Below are 12,655 nucleotides of genomic sequence, written 5' to 3' on the forward strand. Positions count from 1 at the left end.
TTTTTTTTTTTTTTTTTCCCCACACACACCTCCCCGATTTTTGTGATTTACAGACACACAACTCTGGTGTTTTGGAGGGTTCAGAAGCTCGTTTTGTTTTTCGATATGGGGCGGTTTTATTTTTTTGTACTTAAGTTTTTGTCATACATTTGCGGAATGTATGGGGAGAAGCTGAATTTTCTGAGAGAGAGAGAGAGTAAATTATGATTGGAGAGTGATTTTCTGGAAAGGGCTTCTGAATTCTTTGGAAGAGTGCATTTCTAAGTTACATAAATCCTTGTTTAGTGATAGAGTAATGTAGATTTTTTAAGAGGGAATCATTTTATAAAGAGAAGAAAGAAATTATTTTTTAATGGCAATTTTATAAACAGTCATTTTTATAAAGAGGCGAGATCATGTGATTTATTAGTTTATCTGCTAAAGACTTAGAATTGAATTATCCTCAAGGGCCTTTTGATTGTGTATTCTAATTGATGATTGCAGGTTTTGCTGAATTTTTTTTTTTTTCAGATGAAAGTTAGTGAAAATTTGTGATATCGCTTTGCTTTTCAGATTTTTTGTTGATAATTGGTGGAGACCATTTTCAAATTTTCGCAGTGTTTTGATTATTTTTGCACTTTTAAAAATCCTTGAAGATTTCTTGAAAATCTTGAAACTTTTCCGAATTTTTTTTGTTTGGAAATCCCTTCAATTTTTTTTACTGTCGTTTAAAATCTTTAAAAGTTTTTCGAAATTGACTAAAAATTATGTCAAATCTCTTGAAAATCCTTAAAATCTTTAAGATTTTTTCATATACCTTGAAATCTTTTTAAATAAATTTCCAAAAACTCGCTTGACATTTTTTAAAATCACAGAAACTGTCTTAAATTTGCGTAAAATCTCTTGTAAATCATGAAATATTTTTGAATGTTTTTAAATTCTTCAAAAAGAAACTTTAAAATCACGTAAAGAATATTTGAATTTTGAAAAATCATGTAAAATTTCTTGAAAATCCTTAAACTCCTCGTAAATTTTGTGAAAATCTCTTGAACTTCAAAATAATTTAAAATCTTTTGAATTTGACTAATAAAACCTCAAAATCCTTAAAAATTTTCCTAAATTCGCTAAAATCTCTTAAAAATCCTTGAAATTTTCACATTCTTTTTAAATCCCTTGAAATTTTTTTGAATAAACTTTCAAAATTAAAATTAAAAATCCATGTATTTTGCTGAAAAATCGTATTTTTTGGTATAAAATTAATCTTCTTGTTTGAAAATTCATCTCATTGAAATTTTCTTGAATAAACTTTGAAAATTAAAATTAAAAATTCATGTACTTTGCTGAAAAATCGTATTTTTTTTTTTTTGTGAAAAATTAATCTTCTTGTTTGAAAATTCATCTTGACATTAAAGTATAGCTGGGCATTCTTTGGAATGACAAAAATTGTCTTAAATTTGTGTAAAATCTCTTGTAAATCCTTAAATTTTTTTGAATTATTTTGAAATCCTTTTAAAAAGAAACTTTAAAATCCCGTCGAAAGCACTTAAATTCTTAGAAATATTCTAAGATTTAAAAACAATTCTTAAATTCTTCGGAATTTTGTTGAAATCTCTTCAACTTCTTTATAATAATTAAAAATCTTTTGAATTTGACTGAATTTTTTCAAAATCCTTCAAAATTTCTTAAATTCCTTAAAATCTTTGATTTTTTTTTTTCAAATCCCTCGAAATCTTTTCGAATTCATTGACATTTTTTTCAATAACTTTTCAATAAATCGCTTGACTTTCTCTAAAATTAGTAAAACTGTCTTAAAATCTTATAAAACCTCCTGTAAATTCTTCAATCTTTTTGAATTATTTTTAAATCCTTTAAAAAGAAACTTTAAAATCCCTTAAAGTTACTTGAATCAGAAATTATGTAAGATATCTTGAAAATTCTTATACTCAGATTTTTTTTTGAAATCTTTTCAACTTCTTTCGAATTATTTTAAATCTTGCAAAATTATCCAAAATTAATTAAAATTCTTAAAATCTTTAATTTTTTTGAAATAAACTTTTTGAAAAAAATCTCTTGTAAATCCTTAAATATTTTTGAATAATTTTTAAATCTTTGAAAAAGAAACTTTAAAATTCCGTCGAAAACACTTAAATTCTTAGAAATCTTGTAAGATTTATAAAAATCTTTAATCTTTTTGGATTCATTAAAAAAGGTTTGAAATTTCTTGAAAATCTTTCAATTTTTTTGAATTTTTTAAAAATCCTTTCAAATTGTTTAAATCTTTAAAAGTATCTTGAATCTTTTTTTTTTAAATCCTTAAAATTTCTTAAATACCTAAAAAATCTTGAAATGTATTCAAATTTATTGAAAATTTGTTGCATAACTTTTTAAGAATTCCCATGACGTTCTTTAAAATCACTTAAAATTATTAAAAAATTTTAAAATCTCTGGTAAATTCTTAAAAATGTTTAGATTCTTTAAAAAATCTTTGAAAATTATTACATTTTTTTTAATTTAAAAAAAATTCCTTTATATGTTTTGAAATAATTAAAAATATCTAGAGTTAAATGTTTACTTGAACTTTTAAAAATCCTGAGAAATTTCTTGAAAATCCTTAAACTCAGAATTTTTGTTTAAATCCTCTAAAAATTCTTCAAAATCATGTAAAATCTTTCGAAAGCTACTAAAATTAATTAAAATCCCTGAAATTTCTTAAATTCCTTAAAAATCATTGTATTTTTAAAATAAATTGCTTGAAATTCTTTAAAATCACTTAAAACTTGATAAAATCTCTTTAAAAAATCCGAAAAAGTTTTAGAATTTGAAAGATTTAAAAGATTTTATAAAATCCAAAAAAGTTTTAGAATTTGAAAAATTCTTGAAAATCCTTAAACCCCTCATAATTTTTTTTGAAATCCCTTCAATTTTTTCAAATTCATTTTAAAAAATTCGAAATGGACTAAAATTATATAAAATCTTTTAAAATTCTTTAAATTATCTTAGTCTCCTAAAAAATCTTTAAATTTGTTTAAATCTCTCCAAATCTATTCAAATTTATTGACAATTTTTTGAATAACTTTTTAATAATTCGCTTAAAATTCTTTAAAATTACCTAAAACGTTATAAAATCTCTTTGAAATTCTAAAAACTTTTTGAATTCTTTAACATTTTTTTTAAATTCTTGAAAATCCTTAAACCCCTCCGAAATTTTGTTTGAAATCCCTTCAATTTTTTCAAAATCATTTAAAAATATTTCGAAAGTGACTAAAATTAATTAAAATTTCTAATTCCTTTAAAATCGTTGAATTTCGTTTAAATCTCTTGAAATCTATTCAAATTCAAACGAAAATTGTTTGAATAACTTTTTAATAATTCGCTTGAAAATCTTTAAACTCGCTTAAACTGTCTTAAAATCTGATAAAATCTCTTTTAAATTCCTCAATCTTTTTGGATTCTGTAAGAAATCTTCGAAATTTTTTTGAAAATCATTAAATTATTCTGGATTCTTTGTTAAAATCCCTTCAAATTCTTTGAACATAAAAAATATCTTGAGATTTCTTAAAATCACTTCTTGTTAGAAAAATTATATATTTTTTTGTCAGAATTAGACTTTTTGTTAGTCATCTTTTTTGTTTTTTAAAATTCAACTACTTTATTAAAATAAAAAGACTAACAAAAATAATTTTCAGCGAAAAAGATTAATTTTTGACGAAAAAAAAAAAAGAATTTCTAACAAGATAAATGAATTCAGAATTTTTCAACCTAATAGTCAATTTTTTAAGATAAGAAATTAGTCACCAAAAAGATTAATATTCTATCACGAGAGACAAAGTTTTTTTTTTTTTAACAAAATGCAAAAATTTGCAACGAAATAAATTCTTAAAATGAATTTAAAGAATTTAATTAATTATTAATTAAAATGCCTTTTCGAAATCCTCAAAAATTTCATAAAACTTGTGAAATTGCCAACAACAATTAAAGAAATGGTGTTTTCTATTTTAAAAATTAAACCTATATCACAATTTTTGATATACTTTTGCCTAAATAAATAAATTTTCGTGAAAATTCTCATCCAAGGTTGGAATACTCAATCGCATGAAAATGATGATCGTGTCGTGTTTGTCGCTGATTAGGAAACGAAAAAAAAAAATAAAGAAAGAAAGAAGACAGTTCGATATGTGATAAGAAGCTGCAGGAAAACTAAAAATACACCTAAAATAGATAGACTATTTTTTACCGCGAAACAACGTTATTTTTTAATTCGAACGTAAAGAATTTTTCGTCAACTGAGAGAAGAAAGTCAGAAAATAAGATTTAAGTCAACCAGGCGTGAGGGGGTGTGAATAAATTTCCAATGAGAGACTCCTGTGAAGTTTCTTTTGGAGATTGAAAAAAAAGAAAGGAAAAAAAAAAACAATTTAGATGATTCGCAGAAGTATTGATGAGAGTGTGAATTTTTTTTTTTCACGTGAGGCAAACGAGAAGACAAAAATAAATCTCGAGCAAAAGAGAGAAAGAAAAAAAAAATAGTCGGAATTACGTAAATTGTAAAGGTGTGAAAAGAGAGTCGTGGTGATTTTCCTAATTTTTAAGAATTAGGATTATAATTATAATAACAAGAACCCCTCCCTCCCCCCTTGTAAATGGTATTTCGTATTTACCAAGAAACCTCCTCGAGCGGTCGGGCCAGACTGATGATGTATTATACTTTTTTATACACCGCTGGACTAATAAGTAATATGAATGTAAAATGCCTGACCATAGGAATTTAGAAAAACCACATAAACAAGTAGAGTACAAAAGGGCATCTGAATTGTAAAATATATCTAATTTAAGTCGACCCTAAAATTAATCAATTGTGCTTCTACATTGTATTTAACCGTAGTCCGAAAAAGAAGAAGAAGAAGAAAAAAAAAACACCACAACCATAATAAGAATTCATCGAGAGATTCATTATTTTTAAGGATAATCGAGATCTAGTGAGCCGATGAATTTTCCGCAAAATCCCCGAGTTATTTTCATTTGATCGAAATTTCTATTTCCAAATTTCGGTGAAAGAAAAAACAAAACAAAAAAAAGTGGATTTTGGGGAATGTTCGAATCGAAAAGAAAACTACTTAAACTTTTTATCATTCGCATATTAGCCGACTGTAAGAACTTTTATGCTGTGAATTACCTCGACTATTTAATCGCATTAGTAATACGCCTGAAAGAAAAAAAAAAAAAAAAAAATTGAAGAATCTGAGAAGGCAGTAATTATTGAAGAGAGTGCTGCTATGCATTACTAATTTCGCTTCGACTAAAGGCCAATCAATCAATTTTTCCCGACGATATAAATTTCTACTACCGATTTTTGTCAACGCACTTCACCCGAAAAAAGAAAACGAGACCTTATAAAAAGGATAATAAATTTTTTGGTACAACACCCTTTTGAGTGTGTGTTTGTGTACCCCCCCTTTTTTTTTTTTTTGTATTTTTCTCGAACGAAAATAATGATGTAATTTAAGTTTCTGTTATCGCATTCTTCCGTCGCTTTTTGTGTTCATTGTGAAATTAGTTCTCTTTGCTCTCAAGTACAAAGCTTTGTTGTTTACGGAATTGTTTATAAGAATGCGTGTCGAACTTTGCTAGTGAAATGTTCAGATTTTGCTTTGTCAGAAATGGGACCAATGTCATATATAAGATTTTAAGTTCTCATTGTACCGATTAAGTTTCTTCTCCATTTCATTTTAAGCTAGATCTGATCGCTCTAGAAATAAGTTTTGTATAGGCATGTACATATGTTTTTTTTTTAGAATAAATATCGATAGCTTTTAATTTATGCCTCTTTGTATTTTCATAGAAGATTTTTTTTTTTTGCTACTGCTGTCAATTTTTCTACACAGATTGGTCTCAGATATTAACGAAATAATAATAATTCAAATAGCCGAGAGTCCATTGTTTCGATAGACTTTATCGATTTTTGGAAAGTCTACCGTGAAAAGCCTGGGGGGAAAAAAAGACACTGCCGAAAAATATCAATCTTTTTTTTTTTTTTTTAATGAGAGTTTCGAATTGATGAATCTGATGTTATAACGTAATTATTAATAATTACACGATAATGGAGAAATTAAAAATAATGTGAATTAGAAATGAAAATACGATTTAATATTGCGCAGCTGTGTTGGTAATGATAACAGCAACAGTGACGGAATTAAATATACAAAAGTAGATTAGTTTTTTTTATAACATTTCTACTATGCGTATGTAACGAGTAGCAAATTATTACTAAAAAAAAAGCAAAATGTGCAATGAAATTCAAGAATAAAATGTCAGTAAGTGTAAAAATTGATTTTTTTTCTCATTATACCGTTAAAGTAATTTATTTTATTAAATAAAAAATTATTTTGTTTTTAAATTTATCTTCACTGAAATAAGATTCCTGTTAGACAATTATTTTTTCAGTTTAGATTTTTATTATAATTTAATATTTTTAATATCACTAGGTGTATATATATATAATCTTTAATTAAAAACAAGAATTTTCAGAATACGATGCCAATACCATAGATTTTTAATTTTACGTTTAATTATTAATTTTTTCAGTTATGAAATTATTCAGTTGACGGTGCGTCATTCTGAAGGTAGGTAAATACAAATTAATCAATTATTTAAAAAAATAAACTGAAGTTTGACTGCTAAATATTTAACTCTCATTTATTTTACAAGACTATTCCTATATATTCAAAATTAAACAATTTACCGATTTTAACTTTGAAAATTTTTAAAAATGTTATTTTTTGTAATTTTATAATATTTATTTATATATTAAATAATATAATTATTTTGATGTATAAATAAGAATTTAATAATTAAATTGAAACGACTTAAAAGGATTGATACAAAAAAAAACGTTTAATTTCACAATTCTCATTTTAAAAGAAAGCGAAGGAATTCTCGTATTTAATTTTTTTCCAAATGAAAACTTGGTTTTTTACATTTATGTTCAAACGAGAAAATTTCAGAAATTTTGATTCTTTGTTTTTTTTTTTTTTTTGAATTGGCAGAGACCATTCTTTCTTTCTGGAGTTGAAGAGAGGAACATTTTGTTCAGTCTTTTTTCTTTATTGGAAGAGATTATTTTTTATTTTTAACATTTTAAATAATTTTCAAACTGACATAATTATTTTTGATAGTCAAAATTTATTAAATAATTTTCAACCCAACAGATGAATTTTAAACTAAGAAGATTTAATTTCTATCTAAAGCAGATAAACTTTTGACCATAAATAGAATATTTAAATTTTCAACCAAAAAAATCAAACAAATCAAACTTGCAATCAATGAAATGTATCTTCAACTAAAAATATTTATTTTTAACAGAACACATAAATTCTCAACCAAATTTTGAACTTTTAAAGGAATTTTCAAACTAATGGTTACATTTTTAACAACGTAGTACAATTTTTAAGTTTTGACATTATTTTTTTTAACTAAAATGACGAATATTCAAATAAAAAATGACAAATTTTTAACCAAGCAGATGAATTTTCAATTAAGAAGGTTATATTAAATATCTATAAAAAATTATATTAAAAAAAACTGGATTAATTCAATTTTAAATTAAAGATTTTTATTTGTTACCAAAAAAAGATTAATTTTCAACAAAATACATGAAATTTCAACCAAATTTGAAATTTTTTAATCTAAGAAATTGAACAACAAGATTAATATTCTACTACAAGAGAAAAAGTATTAATAAATCTCAGAAAATTTGGATGCAGTTTCGAATAGGTGAACGTGACGATTTCCTTCACACTGCGTATACTTATGTATTTTGACGCGCTGATTACGAAAATGATAGTGAAAATTGGCGACTCGGCGATTTTCATGGTGAAATTACGAAAAAACCATAAAAAATATGGTTTTTTGGGTTTATCTCAGCCAAAATGCAAAATCTCGCAAAATGTTTCCAATAAAAGTTGTAGATCGTACAAAAATACACATTTTTTCTACGAGTGATAGTTCCCAAGAAAATGAGTGATATCTCGATTTTTATAAAAAAAAAAAAAAACAATGAGCATTCTCCATTAGTTTCGGTTTTCACCACAGGAAGGTTGGAGTATTTTTAAAAGCATTTTCTTTTGTATTTAAAAAATTTTTTTTACTTTTATGATTTTTAAATATATTTTAATTTATTTTAACTAGAAATTCTGAGTATATTCTATTTATTGTCTTGATTGTATAATCCTTATAAGAAATTAAAGTAGCCTGATCTCTCTTATTATCGGGACAGATTTCCAACCAATAGTTGTAGGAATGTCCTTTGTGGATCATTACGAGAATCCATGATCCTGCTACTACACGTCCTCGCTCGTATTTTCGACAGCCGATTTTGCACTCATCGATTTCAACAACTTCACCGACACCGCCGATGCAACAATTTAGTACTATGAGCGCGGATGATGGAGAAAGACCTGTCGCTAATTGCATTGAAATTTGTAAATTTGTTACATTTCATCAGATATGTCTGTGATTTTCTCGGAAACTATTACTCGTAGAAAAAAATGTATCATATAAGAAATGTGTATTTCGATAAGATCTACAACTTTTATTTAAAGCATTTTGCGAGATTTTGCATATTGGCTGTGATAAATGCAAAAAACCACATTCTTTATGGTTTTTCCGCGATTTCAAGATGAAAATCGCCTAGTTGCCAATTTTCACTATCATTTTCGTAATCAGCGCGTCAAAATATTATAAGTATACGCAATGTGAGGGAAATCGTCACGTTCACCTATTCGGAACTTTATCCAAAAAATTAATATTCAACAAAAAAAAAAACTTATTCAACAAAATAGTTAAATTTTTAAGCAAAGAAATTTTTTTGGAAAGTCTACCGACCGTGAAAAGCCTGGAGAAAACGACACTGCGAAAAAATGTGAATCCTTTTTTTTAAATGAAAGTTTCGAATTGATGAATCTGATGTTATAACTTAATTATTAACAATTACACGATAATGAAGAAATTAGAAATAATGTTTATTTTTATTTAGAGCAAATATTACATGAACAAATTTATTTATCAGGAATTATTTTATTTTTAAATTGATTTTTACTCATATAAGATTCTTTTTGGTAAATTATTTTTTCAGTCTAGATTTTTATTATTATAATTTAATATTTTTAATATCACTAGGTGTATATATAATCTTTAATTGAAAATAACAAGGTTTAAACGTTGAAAATTTTAAAAAAAGTTGCTAATTTTTGTGATTTTAAAATATTTATTTATATATTCAATAATATAAATATTTTGTAGGTTGTATTTCGATGTATAAATAAGAATTGAACAATTGTTAATTTTAAACGACTTAAAAATAATCCAATTTGATTTCTGTACAAAAAAACGTTTGAATTTCACAATGTTAATTTTAAAAGAAAGCGTGTTTAATTTTTATCGTATGAAAGAGGAACTTTTTTGTTTTTTACATTTTTATCGGAACAAGAAATTTTTTTTATTTTTATTTTAATTAAAAACTAAATTTTCTATTATAAGGATTTTCATCGAGCTTCAAAGGAGAAAATTATTTTTTTTTTTCAATATTTTATGAATCTGAAGGATAATTTTTTATTTTTAACATTTTTATTGAGTTGGATGTGAAATTATTTAAATTAAAATAATTATTTTTTCATATCAAAACTTACTCAAAAAGCTCAATTCTGAATAAAAAATATTTCTCAACAAAAAAAAAGGAATTTTCAACAAAATAGTTACATTTTAAAAGAATGGAATTAATTTTCATATAAAATAATGAATCTTAAAAAAAATGTAACCCAATATTTGAATTTTCGACCCAAAAGATTAATTTTCTAACAAAAAAAGAAGATAAATTTGAACAAAGTAAATGAATTTTCAACAAAATAGTTACATTTTCAACCAGATTTTTTTTAACCGGAAATACATGAATTTTTAACAAAATTTTAAACTTTTAAGGAAGCTCAAAACTCATAATTGTCTAAATAATTGCCAAAAAATTGCCTCATAATACACCTAAAATAGATAGACTATTTTTTACCGCGAAACGTTATTTTTTAATTCGAACGTAAAGATTTTTTCGTCAACTGAGAGAAGAAAGTCAGAAAATAAGATTTAAGTCACCCAGGCATGAGGGGGTGTGAATAAATTTCCAATGAGAGACTCCTGTGAAGTTTCTTTTGGAGATTAATTAATGTTTAATTAAATTAAATTAAATTGAAATAAAATTAAAATTAATTAATCAGTTGACAGTGCGTCACTTAAAAAGATTTTACTTTTAAAAAATTTCATTTCAGGTCATTCTTTAACGAAGGTAGGTAAATATAAATAATTTAATTTAATTAACCAATAATTAAACCATTAATTAATTTATTTTATTTAATTTTCCTCTTTTACTTCTAAAAAAATTGAAAAACAGAATTCCCTACCTCCCAACTCAATAAAAATTTTACAAATAGAAAATCATCCTTCAAATTCGTTAAATATTGAAATTAATTAAATAATTAAATAACCAAATAATTGCATTTTGAAAACAAAGATAAATTTCTAAAAATAATAGATTAATTTACAATGCAAAAGGACAAATTTTCTGGTGAGTTTTCAACAACAATGTTGAATTTTTAAATAAGTAATAGCATTTTCAAAAAAGCAAGTTTAGTCGCATTCTCAAGCAAGAGACGAATTTTCAATAAGAAGTTTAAATTTTCAATAAAAAAAACTTGAATTTTCAAACTATAATGATTAATTTTTCAATAAAATTATCGAAATTTTAATTGAAATAAATTAAAATCTAACCTGATAGTTAAATTTTTTAACTGTAGAAGATAAATGTTAAAATAAACATGAAATAGCTAAAATTTCATTAAAATAATTCATTAAAAAAAAAAAATATTAACCCTATAATTGAGTTTTTTATTCACAAAATCAATTTTCTACCCAAAAAGACCAATTTTCAAACGAAATGATGAATTTTCAATCATAAAGATTAAATGTCTATCACAAAAGAAAAAATGTTTACAGAAAATGGAGCAGTGCAATTTTTAGTTAGAAAAGTTAATTTTTAACACACACAAAAAAAAAGAATTTGTAATAAAAAAATTAATTTTCAAACTAAAATATTCATTTTTAACAAAATACATACTAAATCAGTCACTAAGAAGTTTCGTATTCTATCACAAGAGAAAAATTTTTAAGAAAATACAGAAAATTTCAACCAAACATCTAAATTTTCAACTGAAGAAGAGAATTCTTAAAATAAACATGAAATAGTTAAAGTTTTAGTAAAAAATTGATTTTCGACAACAGCGATAAATGAAATTTTAACAAAATAGATAAATTCATAAATTAAGGAAATAAAATAATAAATAAATAAAATTTTAACCAAAAAGATGAATTTTCTACCAAAAAAGATCAATTTTCGACAAACTAGTTAAATTTTCATTTAAAACTAATGAATTTTCAACCAAGAAGATTAAATATCTATCGAAAAAGAAATTTTTTGACAAAAACTGGAGTAGTTAGATTTGTGGTCAGAAATATTAATTTTTAATAAAGAAGAATTTTTAGTCAAAGAAATGAATTTTCATGCGACAGTTAAATTTTCAGTCCAAAAATTTATTTAAAAAAATGTCAGTAAGTGTAAAAAATCGATTTTTTACACTTACCGTTAAAGTAGTTTATTTTATTCAATAAGAGTTTGCTTTATTTTTTTTATAAATAACTGGCCAGGGAGTTCTTAATTTTTATTTACGATTTTTTCCTTCAATTTTGATCTTATTTTATTTTTTATTCAGATTGATCTTTACTGATAGAATATTTTTATTGGTAAATTTTTTTCAGTTCAGGTTTTTATTATAGTACGAGGGTGGATCAAATATAAAACGGAATTTTACAAATACTTTTCTTAGCCAATCGCAAGCACTCTTACAGTGTAGGTTCTTGTAATGTAGTGTATTAGGAGTGGGTAAAACGCTTGGTGAGCTGTTTGACTCAGTCAATTCGTCAGTACAGCTATGAGTGAGCAACAGGTTCCAGCGTCCGTTGCACAACGGGTTATAATCAAGTTTTTAACTAAAGAAGGCGTTAAACCGTGCGAAATTTTGACTCGATTGAAGGATCAGTATGGGGATGATACTCAGTCTAAAACTCAAGTGTTTGATTGGGCCAAAAAGTTTAAGAGTGGACGAGAAAGTGTGGAAAATGTGAGTCATAATCGACGTCCAAGATCAAGTGCAGGGTGACCAGACGTCCTTCTTTGGAAGGACATGTCCTTCTTTTTTCATGTTTGTCCTTCTGTCCTTCTTTTTTGTGTGATGTCCTTCTTTTTCAAGATATTCGCGATATTTGCATTTTTTATTGCGCGGACCTAAATTTTCTTCATAACTTCCACCAGCGAAGCCTTAGCTCGATAGGAATAAAATTCGTCGCTTGACCCATGACAAATTTACTTAGATTAACCTCATTGTTCACTACGTTTGTGTTCGCGCAGCACTTCTCTCTAGGAATTGTGCTTGGTGAAACTGCGGTGGGAGTCCGAGACCGTGTCAAAAGCTGAAAAATCAATAGACCTCTTTTTTTAACGTTCGTCGATGGAAAAAGAAGTCCGTTAGATTTTCGACTGCGAAACGGCCCGGAGTCCTACTACTGATCGTATAAAAAGCCA

At 25.2% G+C, this 12,655-nt stretch overlaps 1 protein-coding gene across 1 annotated transcript in view; it reads left to right on the forward strand.

Annotated features, from left to right (window-relative positions):
• The window catches only part of LOC117176336 (forkhead box protein P2), a 78,243-nt gene extending 74,134 nt beyond the window's left edge, over positions 1-4,109 (forward strand). Inside the window, exon 5 of the mRNA XM_033366576.1 lies at positions 4,054-4,109. Coding sequence (XP_033222467.1) covers positions 4,054-4,109 — 56 coding nt within the window. The remainder of the gene's footprint in view (positions 1-4,053) is intronic.
• Positions 4,110-12,655: the final 8,546 nt, after the last annotated feature.

This window comes from Belonocnema kinseyi, chromosome 7 (assembly GCF_010883055.1).
Source record: "Belonocnema kinseyi isolate 2016_QV_RU_SX_M_011 chromosome 7, B_treatae_v1, whole genome shotgun sequence".
Classification (NCBI taxonomy): domain Eukaryota; kingdom Metazoa; phylum Arthropoda; class Insecta; order Hymenoptera; family Cynipidae; genus Belonocnema; species Belonocnema kinseyi.